Source organism: Panicum virgatum, chromosome 4N (assembly GCF_016808335.1).
Source record: "Panicum virgatum strain AP13 chromosome 4N, P.virgatum_v5, whole genome shotgun sequence".
NCBI classification, from domain to species: Eukaryota; Viridiplantae; Streptophyta; class Magnoliopsida; order Poales; family Poaceae; genus Panicum; species Panicum virgatum.
Window position 1 is genome coordinate 10,249,824 of NC_053148.1, and position 24,274 is coordinate 10,274,097.

Below are 24,274 nucleotides of genomic sequence, written 5' to 3' on the forward strand. Positions count from 1 at the left end.
TTCTTTTAACTGCATTTAATACTCCATTTATATGTCCGAAGATTCGATGTGACAGATACCGTTCAAATTTTTTTGGAAACTAAACAAAACTTTACTTTTTCTTTCCTTTCCTTCTCTCTCCACCTTATCGTTATTCACCTTGGCTACTTCACTTCCACCCTAGCCTCTCGCACTCACTGCCACCCCCTCCCCATGCGCGCGTGGAGCCACACGGTTGTATGTTAAATAGATACAAAGTAATAGAAACAAAGATGGATGCAAAAATATTGAATAGATATGATACTATATATCACATATAACATTAATTATTCTAGGTAATTTAGGACGGCGAACCATAAACTGTATGTAGCTAGTGTGAAAATACATATATATTTTACACACAGATAATCATGAGCAGTTTTGAGTGTTGTTACAAAAAGTCCATGGATGGTAGCGTGGATGTAGACACAATATTATAGAAAGTCCAAGTTTGGTAGCGTGGATGGAGACAGGGCGAGGACCTGCTGGTGCTTGCTCTCCTGAAAAATGGTATGATCTGTTAGTGTACATTATGACATGAGTAAAATGGTTATGATAGTATTGCAGTTGATTACAAACGAATTTTAGTCAAAATACGTCATGAGGACACCACTATTCTGTGCTAGAAGTATTGCGGCTGATTTTTTAACAATATTTTTTCCAGTTATGTTATTTTAAGAAGTTTTTTTCTTGAGCAATGCTTCATACTACATTTAAACTGTGGTAGAAAACTGAGGTTTCAATCTTTCAATTTTATACAATACACGTGGACGGTGTCTACATTTAAAAATAGAGCTCTGCCTTGATCTATGAGAAGAGTCCATTTTTTCCAGCTAATTACTCTTGTATTCCTCATGCTTAGTAGGTCAATTTAACTGTGAAGCATACTAACATAAGACTTTAGGGTTCAAACTACATAAAAACAAGACAGCAAGACAAGCTCTACAATCTTCATACCAATAACCGTGATTCCACAGTAAAGAAAAATGCAAAATAATTGAAAGAAGGGGTACCTAATGAACTGATAGTAACCATGAGTACATAAGACCAAGATGCAAGTTAAAGCAGCACTGCCCGTTATTGGATTTGCTAGTTACCCTGAGTAGGATAAGACCAAGATGCAAAGTGAATATAATGGTTCAGATTATAGGATTTGTTTTTGGAATCTAAGGGTGTGTTTAGTTCACTTTGGATTTTGGATTTTGGAAGGGAATCTTTCAACATTTGAAGTATTAATTGTAGACTAATCACAAAACTAATTATAGATCTCGTCTGTAAACTACGAGACGAATCTAATGAGCCTAATTGGTCCATCATTAGCATATGTTTACTGTAGCTTTACTGTAGCAATTTAGTGTCTAATCACGTCCTGATTAGGCTCATTAGATTCGTCTCGCGATTTACAGTCCATTTGTGTAATGCGATTTATTTTTCGACTATATTTAGTACACCATGCAGGCGATAAAAAATTTGGATTTTGGGATTTTGGATCTAAACACGGCTTAAGGGTGCGATTGAGATGCAATTTGTAACAACTCACATCACTGAGAAGGACATTGATTGACTAGAATAGACGTCTCATATTTCACCTTCTTTGTTCTATATAACTTTGGGAATTTGCTTTGCTAAACTGGACTGAAATGCTGAACTTATTCAGAAAAGAAACTTTTCAGAGACACAGGTGAGCTCACAGAAACTAGAAACAATTCTACTTAATTTCTATATATGGCCTCGAAGGGAGTCAACATGAGGTCAGGTCATCTAATGTGTCAATGACAATTCCCTCTATGAAATCAAGGACGGTTCCTTCTATGGTTCTATTTGTTTTTTGTACATAAAGGCAATGTGAAATCAGGATGAAGGAAAGAACTATAGCAGAAGGCATATTCAAGTTCTACAAATAATTGCCTCCACAAAACAAAGAGGAAAGCTGAACCATCCATGATTGGATCAGAAAACATTACCTTATTGACTAAATGTAATATAAAACATCTGGAAAATAGTATTGGCCTCCACATCGATTGATAAACACACATGGATTCCTATGGTTTACCACTTTGAATTGAGCAATCATTATTGACACATGGAGGTAGTAATATATCCAACAGTTACGTGTGAACATGGTGATATTACTGATTGGGTATCTAGCGAGGCCAAAGGCCCTATGCAGCATGACCTCTTGGCTTGATGAGCGGGTCCAGTTTCACTCGTCAAATTGGAGATCCACACATAAGATTGTGGAAATAACTAAGAGGACAAGGTAGCATGTCACAAAGGGAAATGACCAGATCAATGGAGAAAAGAATGCATTCTACCTGGAGTTTCTTGGCATTGATTCCCTGTGCACAGCGATGACCTTAGTAGAGCAGATGCCAATTTTGCAGAGTGTGGGCATGAGATGCTATGATAAACCTGATGCAACAAAATAAAGAGGTAAACATTTGTGACCTACTGAGCTAGTATGATATAAACCTAGCATGATATGAAACAATATTTAAGTCAGTCAGGAAATGGTAATAGATATACAAAAAAGGTAGGTAAACAAGCTTTCACGATGTAAAGATCATATCAAGGTGTATACTTGCATTGCCTCTTTAAATTCGTGATTAATCTAAGCCCACAGAACTCAACTGAATAATTCGTAGTACCAAGTGATCTGGTAAAAATTAAGCAGCAGCTAATAGGTTGTAAGTTGGATCTATGTGCTGGTTTAGCAAAAATAAACATTGTTGTAAGTTGCAGTAAACAATCTAGCAGTACAGAGGTTCACCTAAGTGCAGGTACCAATCTAGCAATATATGAGCACATATGAGGAAAATTTCTATTAATTATCATCATAACCCTTGAGCATCAACGTATACACTGATTCTTTTTAGATGTGTGAATAGCTATATCACAGCACTAAATCACAAAACAGAAAATAGGCAACAGAACTATGAAGGAGTGCCTATGTTGCAGTCTTGCAGATCGGGCATCCAGATTGGCACAACGAAATTCTTCGAAGCCTAGATATTTTAAAAGAATCAGACTGTTTATTTGAATCGGATCAGCAAATAGGCTAATTGGGTCATATGATTGCGTCTACCTTCTGCAGAAATAAAGGGATCGTCGAGTAATTACCAGGAGCAGAGGTGATTGCAGGTTGGATGGCCGGAGCTCCGACGGAGTTACGATGGGGATGAGAAAGCGACCACCACATCCACCGCACAAGGTGCCGTGAAAGCTGATCTGTTGAGGGATGAACGAAGATGGATAGGCCTTCTGGGGTTAGGGAGGTGGATTGCTTGGGAGTCGACTCCAAACCAAACCAAACCAAACCAATCCGATCCGACGCAGAACGGGGGCACAACACAGGGAGGCGCCGAGCACTGTAGGAAAGGAGGCGGATGTGAGCGTCTCGGCAATCTTGCTCTGCGGCGTGCTTGGGTCCGGGGCCAAGGTCGAATTATTGCAGTAGCAGAAGGTCTTACCGTACAGGGGGCCGAAGTAGTGGGGGAGGTCGACCAGGAGGTGCTGCGATGCGGGCGACGATGGCAAGGCTCGTCACTGCAGGTAGGGAGCCGGCGAGGTAGAGCGGCGCCGTGGTAGAGGAAGAGGTCAGGACTCAAGAGGAAGAAGACGATGAAAACGAAAGCTCAATCATCAAGTCGCTTGCCCGGAAGAAGGGAAGACGCGCCACGCAGCTGCCGTCGCTTCCAGCGAAAGAAACCGAAGCGCGGCACGCAGGTGCCCCCGCAACGTCGGCAAAGCCAACACGTAAATCCGCCGGCCGCCAACGCGTCTGCCGATAAGCACGAGAGAGGGGCATCGAGGGCGGCGGGGGATGAACCAAGCCGGAGGATCAAAATCGTACGACCACAGATTTTTAGGTGACGTGGCCGGGCTGCGCCCGCGCCTCCCCCGCCACGAATGTTATCGCAGATCGCCGGCCTCCTCAGCACCCGGCGGCGACCGTGCGAGCTGCACACGCGCCCGCCTCGGCTCCCGCCACGGCGCGCCTACCTTGGCTGTTCGCGCGCCCTCCTCGGCTCCGCCGCCACGCGCCTACCTTGGCTACTCGTGTGCCCTCCTCGGCTCCCGCCGCCGCGCGCCTCCGCCGATCACGCTTGCCTCCGCCGGCCGCGCTTGCCTGCCTCCGCCTGTGCCGCTAACCTCCTGCTCGCATCGCCAGCCTCTGTCCACACCACCCGCATGTACTTTTGGAGATTAGTTTTTTTTTCTCCTCCTCCACCAAATGGCTTTAGAGAGCAGGATTTCGAGGGCTTTTCACCGGATCTGTTTTGCTGGGAGGAGCCAATAAGGGGAGCTAAAGCTGGAGCCCAGCTAAAGAGAAATATACTCCGAGCACGGTGTTTAGGCTATCCGCACTTGTCGTACCCTAAATTCATCCTCTAAAAAAATATTTTTATCTGATTATCAAAATTCTTTCATCTATATCTAATTTATCTGCATACATTCATCCTCTGTATTCATCCTTCGTATCAACTACCACTCATGGGTCCCGCACTTCAGATTTTTTTTATTATCTTTTTTAACCCCACCGACTGCCCCCATCATCCATCCCATTCTCTCTCTCGGCACCCCCCATCCCCCTCGGAAGCGCCGGCGCGGCCCTGCTCGAGCTCCACCCCTGCTCCGAGCCCCGGCGGCGGCGGCCGGCCTCCCCTCTCTCTCCTGCACGCGGCCGCGAAGGAGCGGGCGGTGGAGTGGTCACGGTGGCATCTGGGTGGCGTCGCGCTCTCCCTCCTCGCCGGTGACCAGGGGCCGCCGCCTTCCCTTCCTCCCCCTCTCGCCCCGTGGAGGCCGGCCTCCCTCTCCCCCTCCCTTGCCGCGCCGAGCTCCTCGAGCTCCGGCAGTGGCCTTCTCCCCGCCCCGGCCCCTGCGCGCCTGCCGCGGCGGCCAAGCGCGGCGGTGGCGGCGTCCGCCGAGCGCACGGCGGTCGAGCGCGTCGCGGCGGGGCGGAGCGGCGAGGCGGGTCGGAGCGGCGGATCTGGGCGGCGGCGGAGCTCGCGGCGACCTATGGCTCGGATGTCGCGGCCTCGAGCTCATCTACGGCGGCGGGCCTCCCTCCTCCCTCATCTCCGGTTCGTGGCGGCTGTTGCGAGCGGGGCGGCGCGGGCCAGTGCGTGGCGGGCACGCGTGCTCGCTGTGCTCGGCGGCGTGCGCTGGACGTCGAGCTCGACGGCGCGCGGCGGATGGCGAGCTCGGCGGGGGGCGTCGGAGGCACGGCGCGGCGCGGCAGCAGCGACGGCCGCCCCCGCGCAGACCATGAGGAGCAGCGCGCGGCGGCCTCGGCTCGGTGGTGCGGCGGCGGCCTCTGCACGGCGGCGGCGATGGAGGCCCTGCGTGGCGGCCGGACGGATCTCGGCGGCGAGGACCAACGGCTTGAGACGAGGTGGGGCCGGGAGGGGGCGTACCATTCATCCTCTATCACGCTAGACATAGCGGGCGCGAGCGCCGTCCTGTTGTTTAGCGCTCGGTTTACAGCACACGCTGTGGGTCGATTTCCTCTAAAGCGGTACTGCATGCAGCACTAGCATACCGCGTAGCGTACCCAGTGCGCATAGTCTTATAATAACCGTATGGTTGGTGTTGAAATAAGTGATGTCAAAAGAAAAAAAAACCAAAAAAATAAAAATTGACTTATTATTTCGCATAATACTCGTACTACCTTCCAAGTTCCAACCAGGTCGAACGTGCCTCATCCGCTGCGCGGACCGAAGGCGTTCCACCGATGGCGCCTCGTGCCACGCGGTCCACGACTCCACGTTTCACGTACGGGCGGGCGTGGCGGCGACATAGCAGCTCTCGGCAGGCGACGTACGCGTGCGCGCGCGCGTTGTGGCTTGCTTAGCGGCTGACGCCCCCGGCTGCCGCGCTCTCGCACAATCGACAATCCCCTCCCCTCGAGCGCGCACCAAAGCGTCCGTTTCCACAATCCCATCGCAAACTGCTCGGTTCTTTTCCCCTTCCGCCGCCCCGCCACCACCTGGCTTCGGAACCAGCCGCATCCCCCTGCCAGGCTGCCACATTCCTTCCTCTCTCTCCAAGGCTCCAACTCCCAATCCCCCTCTTCGTCTCCGTAGCTGCAACTCTTCACGGCTTCGTCGATCTGCAACGTCTCCCGCAACCTCCATGGCCGGCAAAGCTGCAGACACCGGTAAGTAGTCCAGCCCCCCCAACCCAACCCAAGAAGAATCATCAGGATATATACATGTAAGAGAGAGAGAGAGAGAGAGGAAGCCGGAGTAGGAAGACCGGTTCCTCTTCCCCACGCACCATGCAAACCCAACAAAGATCAGTGGCTCGGCATGTCCTTCGCGGCGCTTGTCTCGCCCTCGTAACCGCCGCGCTCGTCTCTGTGCTGGTGCCAGGGAGCAACGACGGCGGCGGCGCCACCACGGGGCAGTCCTCTTCCTCCTCCTCCTCCATGGCGGACGTGTACAAGGGCGAGCTCACGCCGCTGCAGCGCCACGCCGCCTTCTTCGACCGCGACAAGGACGGCGTCATCTACCCCTCCGAGACGTACAAAGGTCAGCCGCCGATCTGAATTAAAGCACGCCGGCCGATCGATCTCGCTGCACCGGCGGTTCCCTGCTGGCTCGGACCGGCCTTAGGTGGCGGTGGCAGCGGCGTAGGCCGTAGGGCCTTCTGATTTCTTTTTCGTGCTGATGCTGCAGGGTTCCGCGCGATCGGCTGCGGGGTGGCGCTGTCGGCCGCCAGCGCCGTCTTCGTCAACGCCGCACTTGGGCCCAACACCAAACCGGTAACTCTCTCTCTCTCTCTCTCTCTCTCTCTCTCTCTCTCTCTCTCTCTCTCTCTCTTCTGTGCGTGTGTTTGCCACTGTCTGTCAATCTGTGTCTCTATCTCTGTGCGGCAAAGCATGCATTGATTTTTTTTATGTAGTTGCGTTTCTGAATCGTGCATATATATGTCCAGCTCCGCCTGTGAACTTCACTCGATCAGTTCCCTGACATTTTACTGTATATGATCATCAGAGCGAAAATTCAGCAATATATGTTAACGTTCCATGATTCCAGTTCAGAAGAATGATTTTAGTCACCATTCCCTTTATATAGATTCACAATTTTGTTAGTGATTACACAGTAGAAGAATTAAACAGCTCTACTGTTTTGACAGAAAGCGGGACAACAAAGAGTCCTAAATTCTCCATGTTGTTTTGATCATGTTTCTATGTAGCTTCTATAGGACAGTTCAGCATAGCATTTGAAATATGAATTGGTTTGTTGCTCCAAGTATAATTGATTTAGCACCATAGGCTGTTTACATATGAGTACATGACTTGGAGGTTGACTAGCCTCTCCTAGAGTTAAGGAAGATTGTCACAGAATTATGATCAACCGTAAACTAACCATTATTCTTTTCTCTTGGAGATTAACAATAATGCCATATGATCGGATAAGTACCGCACGAGAAAAGGACAAACCTTAGCATCCAGATACACGCCAGGCCACACTATGCCAGCACGCATTATAACTAGAAAGATGCCATTTTTCTCTTCATAAAAGCAAAAGAAAAGGCAGGCATAAAGCTACGGTCCATGTGTTAAGGCATACTACACATACATACCACTACAGCATTTCCGTTGTGAACACTCAACCAAGTAAAGCTACCACCTTTTGGTTATCTTTTCTACATATATATACTGTTCTGAAGAAGTCGTGTCATGCATACACAAGTGTGATTCGATTCTAGTGTTTATTTCTGATGCTGACTCATTCCCGCGTTTCTCGTGTCGCTGCTGCAGGAGAACCAGAAGACTCCGCCTTTAAAGTTCCCCATTTATGTGAAGAACATTCACAAGGGCAAGCATGGAAGCGATTCAGGCGTGTATGATGCCAATGGAAGGTACTTTTGTTTTTTCAAAAGATTCCCATCTGTCACCATCCATATGAAACCTTTAGATAGTCCGTGTGCTGCTGTACAAGTGTCCAGCTCTGGTCAGTTGAGGTCTGATTATTGCACTTTTACTGGTCAGTCATGGCAAGGTACTGATCATTTATCTTGCTAACCATAAAGTAGTGTTATAAGTGACACGCAAAACGGTAATAAGACTAAGCAACAATAATAGTGCAACTTTTCTGATGTGAGATAGATGGATGCATTCTCACTTCACATTCAGCAAAAAAAGTCTAAAGGGAACGGACAGCAGGGGCTGAAGGGTTATGTCTGTCGTTTCTGCTGTCTAAAGCAACACTCTTATAAACTACTGCAACAGTTTGGTATGAATATGTGAAATGGAAAGCATGGAACAAAAGATAACATTTGCAAGGGGTGAATGGTACATTAGTAAACTGAATCAGGAGCCAAACGAGGTGATAAGAAACTGTTCCCATGGGATGGGTTATAGCATCAGCATATATATTAGGCAATTTAAATAAGCGTGAGGATGAAGTAAGGAGTCAATTTAGTACATGCTAACAAAAGAAACATTACAACTCTGGGTTCCATCAACTCCTAAGTTGTAGTCATGAGTTAATTAAAAAAACTGAGGGTGGCCTACGGATTGGACCGAGGGGGTTGCCCCTACTGAATAATTGCCGGAACCAGGGTTCCAGCCCTAGCTGATCAGTTCCTCCTAACATATCTGGACCAGCTGTGTTATGCCAGCTCTCCATGATCATGATCTTGATGTTGGGAAAACAATGTGTCCAGTCAGCTATATATTGCCAAGTGGCACTAACTGCCCCCCCCCCCCCTCTCCCACCTGAAAGAAAAGCATAGGAAAACACTAACACAAATATTGAATGAGGAGTTGGATGCCTTTGTTTTCGCTGTGTAATTCTATCGTAGGCCAAGACATGTTTCTGTTAATATGAACCTTTGAAAGGATCGTGGCCCAAAAAAAGGGGTTGAATTGGGACTTTTTCGAATTCTATTCGTCCTTAACCTATCTCTAGTGTTGCCCAAATCTATAATTTAAGAACCTAGCATCTAGAGCACACTATCATGATGATTCTAGGTAGGTAAGCACACTAACATAGCCATCATCCTAGATTGATCAAACTACCAAGCAAAGCCTAGCCCAAAGGAAACAAACTATCAAGAGCAAGTCCTAGTTTCAAACAAGCAAGTAAAGAGCAAGAAACTGAAACAACTTAAGTAAATTGCTTGAATGTAAAGGAGAAAGGACAAGAGACAACCGCATTTTTTCCCGTGGTGTCGAGGAGTTGATGCTCCCCCCTAATCCATGTTGGAGCACACACAAAGGGTTAAGCCCTCTTGCATCACGAAGAGTAAGTGATCACTAAGAATACCCCTTCTCCATCTCCAGAACGGTGGGCTTCTAACCGTGTACCATTCTTCTTTTTGGGGCTCCCACAAACTCCAAGAGCTCACCAAGAGCCTCCAATCACCAAGACCGTCTAGGTGCCATCAAAACACCAAGAGTAACAAGTCCTAAGCCTTCACTCGACCATCACTAAGTCGGCCCTAAGCTCTAGCACACTTGCAGTCTTCCAAGGATTGAATTCTTGATGGAAATGGTTGATCTCAAGTGTTTGGATGTCTTCTCTCAGCACAAGGGTGGCCTCAGGTGTTCAAGGGTTCAAAAGGCAGCTCAAATGACTCGAGGCACCCCCTTATATAGGCTAGAGATCACCTAATAGCCGTTACCAACTTTTCTGGAAAAAGTCAGTAAGCGTCGGATAATCCGACCCTATCTTGACAAGGGTGTCGGATCATCCGACCCCACTGAGAATTCCACAGTAGCCGTTATATTTTAAACATTTGCTGATGTCATTTGTCTGAGACTTTAGTCCGATGCCCTTTGAATGAACCGTCGGATCATCCGATGTTGCTGTTTGAATTTGAATTCCAAAGCAAATGGTTTGATCATTACTACTGCTCATTAATCCATGTGTCGGATCATCCGATTCTGAAGAGAAAATCCCAGCCTGAAAACAGACTCTCTGGAGAATGATCCGAGGCTTGCTCCGACGTGTCGACTTGATGGCATCGGATTTACCGAACGTGAAGGAAGTTTGGAGCCCTGGAAAACAGCTTCTCTAAAGGATGCTCCGACCCATAGTCTAACGCACATTCTTCAGCGTCGGACAATCCGAATGCACTGGTCGGATAGTCCGACCATAGTGGCGTCGGATTATCTGAGCACACTGTGTTTTTTCTGTTTTTCTTTTTCTGACTTGGATTTGAATGGTTCTTCAATTCTTTCTTCTTCCAAGTGTCTTTCTGAGTTTCATTGCCTATCTTGATCTGATCTTGAGCAAGGGTGCATGAAAACTAAGGCCAACTCATAGAATGGTCAAGCTACTAACTTCGAACCCCTCTTTATAGTACGGTCACGAACTAAAAACTATAAAACTTATACTAAATCAAGTGTCCTTCATCTCCTTGTGACACTTGAGTCTAGAAAGGTCCTTAATCTTGTGAATTTGTGTCCGTGTCGTTGAATGTTAATTTTGAGGGGTCTCCTTTCATTTGCGACTTAACGATTAACCGATTGTTCCTTCAAAACACACGTTAGTCACAAACGTTGTCACTAATCACCGAAACTTACCTTATAGCATCCACGGGTCTAGATGCTTTCAACCTTGATACAAATAGAACATGTCCTGCCTTGTTATCCTCTTCGCAAAAGAACAAGGATCTCTAATAGTTTTCTACAGTCACAGAAAAATTTGTACAATGGCCTATCTAGCTAACTGATCGAATTATCTATGGAGTCACAAAACTTTTGGGCAAAGGAAGACATATATCTAATTTCATATGATCCCCCTCCGATAGGCCATATGGGTGAGGACTGAGGATGACGAGTTGTCCATGCCTTTTCCACTGTTAAAAGCTACATACAGTGTTCATTCGAGTACCAGTTCATAATCCTGTTCATTCGAGTATTCTAAATAGAACCAGTGTATATCAGTACCAGTTAATGACCATGGTGTAGGAAATATATACTCTCTCCAACTATCAGAAACACTCTAATTACAAGGAAAGGATACCAGGACACTAGTGCAGATCCTATGGAATTGGGTGCCTTTGTTTTCACTGCATTAATATTTTATGATAAGCTTTTAATTTTATAAGACAAAATTTGCCTAATGAAAGACAAGTCATGGCACAGAAAAAGAATATGCCATGACTTATCTTGCAAAAGAACATATCTCTCATAAACATTTACAAAAACTAGCAGATTTGTTTCTGAAAAGTTTGAGGAGATATTCAAGAAGTATGCCCACACCAAGCCTGATGCTCTCACAGGAAAAGAGCTGCAGGAGATGCTCCAAGCAAACAGGGAACCCAAAGACTTCAAAGGATGGTAAGTTCTCTTCACGAGTAAGAAAAACATAGCGTCCATGTATTAGATGTTCATTTGAGCTCACCTTTTTTTTTTTTGGAAAAACTGTCGCAGGCTGGGTGGCTTCACGGAGTGGAAGGTGCTGTATTCTCTGTGCAAAGACAAGGATGGGTTTCTCCACAAGGATACTGTCAGGGCGGTCTATGATGGCAGCCTGTTTGAAAGGTTGGAGCAAGAGAGGAAGGCTAAGAAGGAATTGAGAAAGAAGAAGTGATAAAAACATCGCAAACACTCTCTTGTGTGGACGGATTTGTAAATTGTGGTGTGAATGTGGGTCAGCGAATTATAACGGTAGTTTGATTGGTTCTGTATGTTTGTCAATTCAGCTTTTCTGTAATAAGAGCCTTCATGTAAAGAAACTGCAAGTATTTATGGCTTAAGTTGAGTGAGATAATTCATAGTTGTAGCCTCCCGTATTTTTTCAATTCATATTCGTTTTATTTAGATATTTACTGTCACTATAAAGGTAAAAGAAAGTACAAATTTGTAATTTGGGTTTGGTATCATAAGTACTATATTGGAGCTTCATTCATACAAATTTATAATTTCACTCTCTTCTTTGCGTTTTTCTCCGAGTTTTTAACCGGCTAGTAAAGTTACACGTAGACTAAAAGGGGGAAAAAAGACGCAGATACATTGCCCTTCGGTCTCGCTCCAATCCTGGCTATACGGTTGTAGCTTCTGCCAAGCATCCACAACGAACACCACATATCCGATAGGCACCCATGCGGCTTCAACTTGTTCCACATTTCGAACACATCTGCATCAATCATAAATGAGCAAAGTACTAGTAGTACCAACTACCACGATAACCTCTGCTCTATCGCTAGTTCTTCCGAGAGCTACTTAAGCAGAGCCATGGGACGCTACCTGCTGTGAGGTGCAGTCCCACGGTCACACACATCTGAATATCTGATCTGCAGGAGGATTAACCGGTGGTGATGTTGGGTTGGCGACCATTGCCGGCAACAGCAGTGACTGCTGTCCTGCTTGTGTGGGTATTCAGCTGTAAGTTGACAGTTAGTATGGGTTTCTATTCTGTATCTTTAATTTCATTTTTGTTCTAGCAGAATTAGGGGAAAGTTTATCATCCTCAAGTCTTGGCATAGCCCCTGCAGCTAGCAAAGATACTGCTGCATAGAGGTTTTCACTTTTCAATTTTCTCACTTGCTATTGTTGTTGTATTATGTAAGGTAACCATGGGGAAGCAAGGATTGATTTTGCTAACATGACTGCACTCCAAAAGCATGCCGAATTTTTTGACCGGGATAAAGATGGCATCATTACACCTTCAGAGATGTTTGAAGGTTCGTTAAACTACTAGCTTTTATGGTTAATGATTATACAGCAAATTCTGAAAAATCATGTTCCAGTCAAATTTGATAGATGAAGAGTGCTCAAGTTAGTGCTTAAATCAGAGGAACAAGATATTGACTTAGACCTTTGTTCTTTTCTATAACGGCCTGTTTGAACATATGGTGAATTGGAATCCTTTTCTTGAGCCGGCCTGTTTGGCTGCACCTAGAATTAGAAAGTGACATTTCATGACTTTCCAAGACTGAAATGGATGGCTTGCCTCAAATTTTCCTAGCGGTTCCTTCAGCTTCTATGTTGATTTGCCTTTTTATTTTTGAATTTTTCTTGTTTGTAGCTAAAGGATAAGTTTCTCACTTGCATCAGTTGGCACCGAATTGTATTTTTTTTCCCGAAACACCATAAAGATGCAGATGCTCATATACACGTGTCTGGCTATTGAAGGGCTAGTCGCTTGCCATTTAAAGAATAACGCCGATTAAATTTTGGAATAAATTCAAGTTGAGGACTCAAAACCCGTGTGGGTAGGTTTCACAACAAGAAACTGTACCCGCTAAACTACGCTCTTTTCATAGAATGGGCATATATTAACTAACTATATTTTTCATCATTCTCCCCTGATTCTTTCTTCACGGAAATTCCTACAGTATTCTGCATATCCACATCAGGTCCTTGTCATCGAAACTTTTCTATTGCAATCGTTGATGAGGTAGAGTGCTTATTAACACAAATGCTCCAAAGAAAACATAAAATCAGAAAAATCCAAATATTTCTAGAAGATTAATTACTGTGTAAAATTTTCTGACATACTTTGATAACTGACACTTGGCGCCGTAGGATATGTTGCAATTGGATGTGATGTGGAATATGCCAGGGCTACAGCTGCATCCGTCAGTGCCGGTGTTGGTGCTATTACAAGCCCTGTAAACCCCCTACTTTCTTAGTCTCTTGCACAAATGAGTTTGATATGTTAATTCATCACACGTAAGGAACTGAATTTTTTTTCTCAACCTTTTTCAACTCAATGCAGGTTGATGCACCACTGCCTCACTTATCAATATACGTAGAGTTTATCCATAAAGCAATGCATGGAAGTGATACAGGCGCATATGATGCTAAAGGAAGGTAGCTCAGATCAACATTATACATACAAACATGACAACCATACATATATTTGTTAAACTTATTAGTTTTCTTCATTTATTTTTCTAATCTACCTGCATGCTAAACATACAAAACTTCTGTAGGTTTGTCCCAGAAAAGTTTGAAGAAATTTTCACGAAGCATGCAAAGGTTGGACCAGATGCGTTAACATCCATGGAGATCGAGGAGATGATTCTAGCAAACCGAGATCCAGTAGACCCTCAATCATGGTAATTCTGTAATATAGCGTTATAAATTACTATTGAACCTCATACAGAGGGGGTGGTATAGCTAGATTTGATAGATGTCTCCTTTTGAATATGACACCCAACAAAAGTGAAAATGATTCTCATCTTATCTAAACTTTCTTTCCCTGTAAAAACAGGGCTGCGCCTGAAAAAGAATGGGGACTAATATACAAGCTAGCAAGTGATAATGAAGGATTTCTTCACAAGGATAGTGCGAGAGGTATATATGATGGCAGTGTGTTCTACAAGTTGGAGGAACAGAGGACATCTTCACGAAGTGATATGTGATTGAGTTCAGCATTCAGATGCAATATAATATATACGAAAGCAATTGTGAAAGTCCAATAACTTGCTTGTACCTATAGTGTATTATTACAGTCATTAGATTGTATTGAAAGAATCAATATTGTTCATTCTGCAACATTAGTTATTATGAGAAGTCTTCCTGTTCGTAGTTCATGCACACAACGTTGTGTTCGTTTGGCTTGTCAGCCAACCAACCAGCAGTACTGTTCTCTCATACTAAATCAGCACCAGCCATCAGCTAGTCAGCAGTACTGTTCTCTCATAACAAATCAACACCAGCCACCAGCCACAGCCAAGCGAACACAACAATGTCAATTGGCTAGATTATATGAATTAAATATTCATGCGCCAATAATTGAAGAATGGTATTAGCATTCAAATTGGTCACAGGCTCAAATTGACATTCAAAAATGAAAACTTGGCCTCAGCTTTTGGCTGCAGGAAGCCAGCAAGAAGAAATGACATGCCGACGATTATCTGTACAGGGCATATCATGTACATGTAGCGCAACAGTCTGACTGCATAACAAGAGAGCAGAGATACATGCATACGGATCATTAGGAGTAACTACCAAACCCATTCTCTGTGATTTCACACTTTTTTATGGTACCCTCCTCTCTCTACATGTTATCTTTTAAATTTTAACAGATGGATGATTCAAATTACTCCCCTTTTCAGAGAGAATCCACATGCCTCAATCCATCATCAGTTTGGTAGCCAGTCACGGGTCACTACTCACCAGGTAAACCCATTCCATACCAACCGGAGACGATCAGACACCAAACTCGCCGGTGGCAATGGTGGGTGGCCGGCCGGCTGCTGCTTCCCTATTACCGCTGCGGTCGATTCTGTCCGTGATGTTAACATGCAGCCTTTTCTGCAAGGATGATTTGACATTTTCTTCCAAATTGCCGATGCTCCTAGCCCAACATGACAGTAGCTTATCGAATCAGTTTAGTAATTGGAGTGAGTCTATTAAGTGAGGATCAATGGTGGTCAATTCTAGATGATGAGCGATTAACAATGTTGTGTGCATCTGATGTCTCTTGGCTCGTGGTGTCTAGGCGCAGGATGCGACGTGGCGGTCGACGGATGCAGTGAAGGTCGAGCGAAAGGTTCGTGCCGATGGATCAAGGGTGGTAAATGACGAACGTGAGTAGGCTTGGACTGAGAGATTGAGGAGTTCGGATGGAGTCACGGATGATCCACATGGTACACTGAAGAGCAAGAGTATATGGATGGATGAAGACGGTGTCGGTCGAGTCAAGCAGGCGAATACTGGACATGCATCGATATCAAGATGGTCGCGTGTCAGCCAAGCGGATATGGATGGTTTGGGTGATTTGGACTTCAAGACCACTAGACAGACAGGTATGACTGTTTGTGCCTCAAAACCGGGGGCGCGTCCGGTGCGTCCGGTTGGTGAAGATGATGGGTACGTGGCGCCATCACGAAGGTTGCGTCGAGGCGAAGCAAAATCGTAAAGGTGTCGTGTCCGTCCGATGCTTCATCCAAAAATTGGACCGTTTTGCCCCTGCATAGATATATAACGTAGTTATTTGCATAGTAGTATTTTCGTCTTTCGCTGAGAACCTTATAGAAAAGGCATGGCCAGTTGGAGTGAATACCTCCAAACCTAGCTTCATTTTTCCTCTCTTATTTTCTATTTTTCGGGTTAGAGTTTGTGTAGAGATTTTGTTAGGAATGATGGCCCTAACCTCCTTATGTTCTCCGCACTTGAAGATTCAAGTCCACGCTAAGTGATTTTTCTGTTCTTCCTTGCCTAATCGCGTATGTTTTTTTTATTACATTTTTTGAGTATTTTTGAGTGATTTTCGATTCGCGAGTTCTACTCGATTTTTTCGTAAAGCTTTTTTTATGAATCTACTGGGTCAAGTAGTCACGAATGTTTGCCTCAAGTTTCGTTTCCTTTCATGAAGTATTATGGGACTAATTTAAGTTTGAAGATTTGGAGGTTTACTTGTTCCCCTTTTGCTTCTCTGTTCTTGTGCCCAGGAACCAGAGGGGTGCGGGGCAGAGTGCAGCGCGTGCGGCAGAGGCGCCCAACTGCCCAAGCACCGTGCAGCAAGCAGATGCTTGCAAGTAGTCCTGGGCACGAAAAACCGAGAACCGAGGACTGAACCGAAAAAACCAAGAACCGGAACCGAAATCAAGAACTTCGGTTCCATTTCAGTTCCTAGTTCTCAAGAACCGAAATACTCGGTTTGGTTTTGGTTCCTAGGCCGGTTAACCAAAGAACCGAGCACATATGCATTCAGCCCATGAAGACATCAACCTGGGCTAAGGCCCAACCAAAACCCTAACATACCCGTCCACCCCACCCCCAGCCGGCCAGTCCCAGACCCCCAGTCCACTCGACAGCCACCGCCTGGCCGCCTGGCTGCCCACCCCTGACCCCCAGACCCCCGACCCGGCCGGCGAACCCCAAGGCGGCGAGACCCTGACGCGGCGACCCCGGCACCCCGCGCGCGGTCCCGGCATCCCCCCCGACCCCCGTCCCGTCCGGCGTCCGCGCTGACCCCACCAGCGCACCTCCGCTCGCCGCCAGCTGCCCGCCGCCGCCAGCTCCGCCGAGTGCCTGTCCGGCCGACCACCAGTGCTTCGTCCTCCACGAGGCCTCATCGTCTCGTCGCCACGTCCGGCTCCAGCCCTGCCTCTCCACCAGGCCGCCACCGCCCGTCGATCCCCGCCTGGATCCAGCACCCACGTCTAGCTCCCGCCCGGCCGCCACCGCTTCATCCTCCACCCTTCTCCCGGCGCGCGGGTGAGGGGCGGCGGTGCACACCCGCCGGCCAGAGCAGGCGCGGCGGCGGACACCTCTCGAGGTGTGCGACTCGGCGGCACCGTGGCAGCGCCTACCTCGGCAGGCGCGCGACGAGCTCCTGCACGGCTCGGCAGCGCCGCAGCGACCCCTCCGCTCGGATTTTTTTTATTTTTTTCCGATTTTATGAACTGTGTTGAGAGATTGTCTCTGTTTCTTCGGGTAGAACCGAAACCGAACCGAACTAACCGAAACCGAATTTGCTCGGTTCCTGACTATAAAAAAACCGACCGGTTCTTATTTTCTAGGAACCAAACTTCTATAGGAACCGAGTAACCGAACCCTTCGGTTCTAACCGAATGCCCAGGGCGACTCGCAAGCGTAGGCGCGCCGCGCGAGGGGCGCGCGTGGGCTGCTTGGCCAACAGGGCAGCAGGCCACAAGCCGCCACAAGCCCAGGAAGGGCCGAGCACACAGCGCAGGCGGGGACTTTTTTTTAATTTTTATATTATTTTATTTCCGATTTATCAAAAATATATGCTGAATTTTTTTTTGGCAAAAATGTCATCCTGCCGCCAGTTCAACCGGCGGAATGAAGGTACCGCCGGATGAACCGGCGGCAGGTGCCCTGCAGAAAGCATACCGCCGGTTCATCCGGCGAAAAGAGTACTGTAGCGATCCACGCGGGCACTGTAGTGACTTACCGACAATTCAAGCGGCCATACTGTATCAATTTACTGTGGCATATTTTTAAAAAAATATAACAAATTCATATGGATTCGGATGGCAATAAAATTTATATGAAAATTATAGACCTCGACGAGATCTACAACTTTGTAATTCAAACTTTTTTCATTTGGAATCATTCTGGTGTTTAAATAATCGACACAACATTTAGATCTAAAAAATCAGATCTAAACAAGTCGTGCTGCTCATCGGAAGTGCACCGGGAATTTTTTATCTAAACAACGCTAGACTTGTTGTAATTATAAAGTTGTTTAGATCTGATTCCCGGTGCACTCCCGATGAACAGCACGACTTGTTTAGATCTGATTTTTTAGATCTAAATATTGTGTCGATTATTTAAACACCAGAATGATTCCAAATGAAAAAAGTTTGAATTACAAAGTTGTAGATCTCCTCGAGGTCTATAATTTTCGTATAAATTTTATCACCATCCGAATCCATATGAATTTGTTATAATTTTTTGAAAATATGCTACAGTGAATTGATACAGTACCGCCTTTTGAATTGGCGGTAAGTCGCTACAGTGTCCGCGTGGATCGCTACAGTACTTTTTCGCCGGATGAACCGGCGGTATGCTTTCTGCAGTGCACCTGCCGCTGGTTCATCCGGCGGTACCTTCATTCCGCCGGTTGAACTGGCGGCAGGATGACATTTTTGTAAAAAAAAATTCGACAAATATTTTTGACAAATCAGAAATAAAATAATATAAAAATTAAAAAAATTCGCGGGGTAGCGCCCACGTGGGCAACAAGCCCAAGAGACAAGAAGCCCACTCAAAGATTGAAGGCCTGGTTTGTATTTCCTATAAGCTTTAGCTAGCTACTAATTAATTCATGTTCTATGATTTGTGTTAATTAGCTTCGTGTCTCTAGTTCTTGATAAACTTTGCTTGCTTGATTAACTAGTTTTTAATTAGTATCTGGTCTTCTTTTAGTTAATCCTTGCATGCTTAATTAGGATGCTTTAGAAGTAATTTAGCTTCTCTTTCAGTGGAAGTTTGATTCCTAAGCATGTCACTAGTTGACTCATGTTATCTTGGCGATCAGAAGAGAGATGTTTTGAGCAGTAAATTGAAGTCGGTTCTTCACCGAGATTTTTAAAGGCTCTCATTCACCCTCTTCGGTCGCCTGTTTCAATCCCACATTAAGTTACTAATCTATTTTCTTTCTTTGTGTTTTGTTAAGTTGAGAAGGTGAGTGCGAGGGCGCTAGCTAACGGTTCTAGCTTCAATATGACAGAACTGCACAAGCATGTATCCTTCCTCGACAGGAACAAACATGGCATCATAACGCAAAGCAAAAGCAAATTGAAGAAGGATGCGCATGCTCTTAGGTATCATCGTTTTTGCAAAATTTTCATGGGTGCATAAGCACCCCTAATTATAACCTACCTTCGCAGTCTCCTCTGGAAACCTTCCAAGGTGACTTCTTTTTTCTTAGCTTTGCAGGACCTGTATCATCTTTTGAAGTCTGTCTATGAATTTCCATCATACAAACTTCTGTTTTGAAGAATAACTTTCTAGCTAATTATATTGTATCTTTGTTAATAGGATTTGTCGTGGTCAGATGCGAAATTGCCTTCTCCGGCGCGGCTGCCTCGACGGTCCACCATGGGCTGGGCGCGAATAGGCATCACTTCAGGTGATGATTCACCTGAAGGCACCGGCCCATGAGCAGGGCAGCTCACGAGCGAGGAGCCAAGGAAGCTTCTGTTCCCCGCGCCGTTGGCCACCTCCACCTCGGAGACGCCCCTGCCACCGACTCTGCTTGCGCTCGCCACCGCGCCGCCAGCCACCTCCGCCTCCGAGGGCTCCTGCCCTCAGAGTCGCTTCCGCCACCTCCGCCTCCGAGGGCTCCCACCCTCGGAGCCGCTCCTGCCACCGACCCTGATCGGCGCTAACCCCCGCGCCGCCGACCACCTCCATCTCCACCTCTGCCTCAAGCCATACTCGTCGTGACTCCCCTAGACGCAACCACAGGCCAACAGGTTGTCCTCCACGGCCAGCGGCTCCCACCGCCTTGCCGTCCCGCCCACAACCCGCCACTTCCGTTCGCTACCCTACCACCGGAGACCTCACTCTATAGTAGGGCACGACGGAGACAACCCGACCCCGAGAACCTGAAGCCCCTAACCCTAACCCGAAGTGCCTAAACCCCTACCCTAGCAACCAGTGGCGAATCTAGTCTGAGCATATAGAGTGGGCTCATGTCCACTTTCTTCTTCTTCCTCCCCTTCTCTTCTTCGTCCTCGCCTCTTCTTCTTCAATGTTTCATCCCAAAAATATAATGAAGAGGGGAGCTTTGGGTGGGGGTGGGGGGCTCATGGATCTTGGGGAGGTAGGGGAGTTTGATTCCCCCTAGCCCACTGTAGACCTGCCCCTAGCAACGGCCACGTGCAACAACGGTGCAAGGAGGAAGAAGGAGCGGCAGCCATGACCTGTGGGCTGAAATTGTAAGTGGGCCAAAATCATCTAAAAAATCACCCATTACGCGAGCGATATATAACTCCTACGCCACGGGCTTGCCTGCTAGAAAAGCTTCGGCCAGCCCAAATGTTTGTTTGGGCCGATCCGCTACAAACTGTGGAATACGATCAACCAAAAATAAAGGCATGCCAGGTGGTGCAGAGAGAGGGAGGCGTCCGGGGAAGGGAGAGAGGGATGCGTACGGAGGGTGGAAAATAGAGGGTATGGAAAATAGAGGGTATCTTTTAGAGGAGTATTAGAATATTTTTTTGGCAACATTAGAATATTTATTTTGAGGATGATATACAGAGGGTACTGTTGCAGTCAAGTAGAAATATAGGATCTAAAGTGGTGACAACGGAGCGGATGCCGTCCCCTTCACGCAGAACTCATTGGAGTGGTCCGACACGATGCTGTAGTTGCTGCTGGTCACGTTCCTCAAGTAGCAGTGTAGCACCCGTCGGTGGCGTTGTACCAGTACGTCTGCCGGATGCCCCACGACTTGCCGCCTCCCTCCTCGTCCTCCACGAGGCTGCTCTGCGTGGGGCGCAGCGACCGGTACGGCGGCCCCGGCGACCACCAGCCGGTGGCCACCGTCGCCTCCTCCAACCCGTGCGTGACGGCTAGACTATTCTGTTGATAGACCCAGCCGAGCGGGAAGTTCCCGTGCGTCTGCGCCGAGTACATCAGGACGACGCCGGTGTCCGCAACGACGGTCAGGTCCAGCGTCTCGAAGGTGAGGAGGTACTCGATGGCGAACGTCCGCGTGGCGTTCGTCGTGATGTTCCCGTACGACGACTTCACCCACCCGGTGGCGGAGACGAGCCGGTTCGCCGTCGCGTGGTAGTGGGTGTCGACGGGGTCGGCGGACTTCGACGACGTCGTGTTCGCTAGCGGCGCGACGTAGCTCACGAGGCCCGCCGTCGTCGCCGTGCTCCCAAGGTCCAGCCAGAGGTGGAGGTTGGCGTCGACGTACCACACGTCTACGACGTTAGTCACCGCGAACGCGAACTCGTGCGACTTGCCGTCCAGCAGCTTGCCCAGAAAAGGCGTCAGCTCGATGTCGTACGTCGGGAGGTTGAAGGAGCCGATGGGTGTGATTGGCCGCCATAGGAGGGGGTAGATGCCGCCGGCGTAGATGACGGGGAACGGGAACACGGCGCCGGCGAGGACACCATCGACACGAGCGGAGCGGTGACCTCGCGGAACGGGCCGTTCTGGTACCCGGGCTGTTTCGTGTACCATAACTCGTCCTCCTCGTGGAACGAGACGTAGAGTTCGAGAACCGCGCGGTAGGTGTTGGATGGCAGCGCGACGCTCTTGGACGCGACGTCGGCGGCGCTCTGGATCGGTAACCACAGGTCGCCGTTCAGAGGTGACGCTCGCGACATCGGGATGATGAGGTCGGAGGGAGCCGTGGCGGGCGGCAGCTTCGTCGTCGGCGTGCGGCGGAGGTAGAGGTGGAGCGTGACGCTAGCATGGTACACGCCGGTGAGCGTGGTGTTGACGAGGTTGCCGAGGTACACGGCGAGGGTGGACTTGCCGGCGGCGGCGAGGAGGGACGCGTACTTGGTGACGTCCTTGGAGACGGACCAGACGATGACGTTCGGCGGCGGTGCTGCCGCGGAGGAGATCGGCGCCGCCGAGCCAGACGCCGAAGATCCTGTCGAGCTGGGCTCCCCGGCAGGCGGCGCGCCACTCGAGCACCGCGAGGGAGATCGCCGAGGCGCGGCCGCCCGCCTTGACGAGGCAGCGCGGCGGGGAGTACGCGGCGGCGGCGGGGGGCTTGGCGAAGGTGGAGCCGAAGGAGGCGGAGAGCAGGAGCGTGGAGCACCGGCCGGAGCTGCCGCGTGGCGGGCGGTCCACCTCGAAGAAGGTGGTCGGCCGCGACGCGTTGGCCGGGGATCTGCGTAGGCTCCGAGGTGAGGCGACGGTGGCCTTCAAAAAAAAAAACTAAGAGCAGTAACGAGTTGGAAGTCTTCCATGGATTGAAATTACAACTGCGTGATGTAGACTTCCATAAACTGGCAATATATAAACTTATTCATTGCTTGATCCTGTAGATCAACGCAATGGCCCCTTCACGCACGCCTCACTGGACTGATCCGACACGATGCTGTAACCGCTGCTGGTCACGTTCCTCGAGTAGCACCCGTCGGTGGCCTCGTACCTGTACGTCTGCCGGATGCCCCACGACGCCCCACCCCCAACGACGCTGCTCCGCTGCGTGTTGCGCAGGGACTGGTACCTGGGCCCCGACGACCAGAGCCCGGCGGCTACCGTCGTCTCCTCCAGCCCGTGCGTGACGGTCACCTGATCCGCTCCTGAGTCCAAGAGAAGCGGGAAGCTATGGTGCGTCCGCGCCGAGTAGTACAGGACGCCGGCGCGGCCCATGGCGGCGACGCCGGCGTGCGCGACGGTCGTCTGGTTCACCGTGTCGCCGGTGTTGGTGTTGTCGAAGGCGAACGTCTGCGTGGCGTTCGTCGTGATGTTCCCGTACGACGACTCCACCCATCCGGTCGCCGAGATCTGCCGGCTCGCCGTCGTGCGGGAGGACGTCGCCGTCGCCGCTAACTCTGGCGCCATGTAGCTCACGAGGCCCGCCGCCGTCGCGGTGCTCCCAGGGTCCAGCCAGAGGTGGAGGTTGGCGTCGACGTACCACACGTCCACGGCGTTGGTCACCGCGAGCCCGAACTCGTGCGCCTTGCCGTCCAGCATCTTGCCGAGCAACGGCGTCAGCTCGACGTCGTACGTCGGGAGGCTGAAGGAGCCGATGCCAGTGATGGGCCGCCATAGGAGGGGGTTGACGCCGCCGGTGAAGATGACGGGGAAGGGCCACGCGGCGCCGGCGAGGACCCCGTCAACACGGACGGTGACCTCGCGGAACGGGCCGTTGGCGTCGGCGCCGGGCTGGTTTGTCCACCAGAACTCGTCGTGCCCGTGGAACGAGACAAAGACCTCCACGACCGCGCGGTAGATGTTGGATGGCAACGTCACGCTCGTGGACACGACGTCGGTGGCGTTCTGTATCTTGTACCAGAGCCCGTCGTTCAGAGGCAGGCCTCTCGACATCGGGACGATGAGGTCGGCGGGAGACACGGCGGGCGGCGGCCTCGTCGGCGTGCGGCGGAAGTAGAGGTGGAGCGTCACGTTGGCATAGTACACGCCGGTGAGGCCGCCGTCGACGCGGTTCTCGACGAAGACGGCGAGGGTGGAGTTGCCGGCGGCGAGGAGGGACGCGTACCTGGTGACGTCCTTGGAGACGGACCAGACGACCCCGTTCTGCAGCGGCTCGGCGGTGCTGCCGCGGAGGAGCTCGGCGCCGCCGAGCCAGACGCCGAAGATTCTGTCGTACTGGACTCCTTGGCAGGTGGCGCGCCACTCGAGGACGGCGAGGGAGATCGCCGAGGCGCGTCCACCCGCCGCGGCGAGGCAGGGCGGCGCGGAGTACGCGGCAGTGGCTGGCGGCTTGGTGAAGGTGAACGCGAAGGAGCCGGAGAGCAGGAGCGTGGAGCACGGGCCCGAGCTGCCCGGCGGCGGGCGGAGCGGGCGGTCCACCTCGAAGAAGGTGGTCGGCCGCGACGCGTCGGCGGGGGACGGCGCGACCGCGTCGAGCGCGGCGAAGTCGGTAGGGGATATGCGTAGATTACGACGTGGTGAGGCGACGGTGGCTGGGACCAGACAGAGGAGAAGGACAAGGTGAATGCAGGAGACGGCCATGGTTGAGAACTTGATATCAGTGGGGAGGCAACTCTTAGGCAAGCTTGGCTTAAAACTTTGCGGGAAGATTGATGAAGCAGAGCGTTTTTTATTGGATGGACGGACGGACCACCAGGTCAACGTCAACCTGGAGGATGCGTCCATTCATGGACGACCCTGGAAAGTCTTTCAAAGTCTTCCATGGATTCAAATTCA

At 49.3% G+C, this 24,274-nt stretch overlaps 3 protein-coding genes, 1 long non-coding RNA gene and 1 pseudogene across 5 annotated transcripts; 2 read left to right on the forward strand and 3 right to left on the reverse strand.

The window, feature by feature from the left end:
• Positions 1-252: 252 nt before the first annotated feature.
• On the reverse strand, positions 253-3,690 carry LOC120669000. The gene is made up of 4 exons (XR_005672652.1): positions 3,489-3,690; positions 3,139-3,386; positions 2,334-2,430; positions 253-518 (listed from the first exon to the last, which is right to left on the reverse strand). It is a non-coding gene; the product is annotated as an uncharacterized LOC120669000 (long non-coding RNA).
• A 2,218-nt stretch (positions 3,691-5,908) lies between these two features.
• Positions 5,909-11,781, forward strand: LOC120668998 (probable peroxygenase 4). 2 transcript variants are annotated; one of them, XM_039948820.1, is made up of 6 exons: positions 5,909-6,178; positions 6,393-6,551; positions 6,699-6,784; positions 7,787-7,887; positions 11,192-11,317; positions 11,411-11,781. In XM_039948820.1, exons 1-6 carry the CDS (start codon positions 6,154-6,156, stop codon positions 11,568-11,570), a joined length of 657 nt encoding a protein of 218 aa, XP_039804754.1. In that variant the 5' UTR covers positions 5,909-6,153; the 3' UTR covers positions 11,571-11,781. The 2 variants fall into 2 exon arrangements, with proteins under 2 accessions (XP_039804754.1, XP_039804753.1); XM_039948819.1 differs by lacking the exon at positions 5,909-6,178 and having other exon boundaries at positions 6,214-6,551.
• A 276-nt stretch (positions 11,782-12,057) lies between these two features.
• Positions 12,058-14,524, forward strand: LOC120668999 (probable peroxygenase 4). Its single transcript, XM_039948821.1, has 6 exons — positions 12,058-12,364; positions 12,550-12,663; positions 13,508-13,593; positions 13,701-13,795; positions 13,918-14,043; positions 14,199-14,524. Exons 1-6 carry the CDS (start codon positions 12,298-12,300, stop codon positions 14,347-14,349), a joined length of 639 nt encoding a protein of 212 aa, XP_039804755.1. The 5' UTR covers positions 12,058-12,297; the 3' UTR covers positions 14,350-14,524.
• A 6,137-nt stretch (positions 14,525-20,661) lies between these two features.
• On the reverse strand, positions 20,662-22,407 carry LOC120669110 (annotated as a pseudogene).
• On the reverse strand, positions 22,314-24,132 carry LOC120671462 (peptide-N4-(N-acetyl-beta-glucosaminyl)asparagine amidase A-like). The gene has a single exon (XM_039951796.1). It carries the CDS (start codon positions 24,077-24,079, stop codon positions 22,424-22,426), a length of 1,656 nt encoding a protein of 551 aa, XP_039807730.1. The 5' UTR covers positions 24,080-24,132; the 3' UTR covers positions 22,314-22,423.
• Positions 24,133-24,274: the final 142 nt, after the last annotated feature.

Coding starts and splice junctions, on each gene's coding strand:
- LOC120668998 (XM_039948819.1), top strand. CDS start 6,299: ATGCAAACCCAACAAAGATCAGTGGCTCGGCATGTCCTTCGCGGCGCT. Junction 6,552..6,698: donor CCCCTCCGAGACGTACAAAG/GTCAGCCGCCGA, acceptor CTGATGCTGCAG/GGTTCCGCGCGATCGGCTGC. Junction 7,888..11,191: donor GTGTATGATGCCAATGGAAG/GTACTTTTGTTT, acceptor AAAAACTAGCAG/ATTTGTTTCTGAAAAGTTTG.
- LOC120671462 (XM_039951796.1), bottom strand. CDS start 24,079: ATGGCCGTCTCCTGCATTCACCTTGTCCTTCTCCTCTGTCTGGTCCCA.
- LOC120668999 (XM_039948821.1), top strand. CDS start 12,298: ATGTTGGGTTGGCGACCATTGCCGGCAACAGCAGTGACTGCTGTCCTG. Junction 12,664..13,507: donor ACCTTCAGAGATGTTTGAAG/GTTCGTTAAACT, acceptor TTGGCGCCGTAG/GATATGTTGCAATTGGATGT. Junction 13,594..13,700: donor TTGGTGCTATTACAAGCCCT/GTAAACCCCCTA, acceptor AACTCAATGCAG/GTTGATGCACCACTGCCTCA.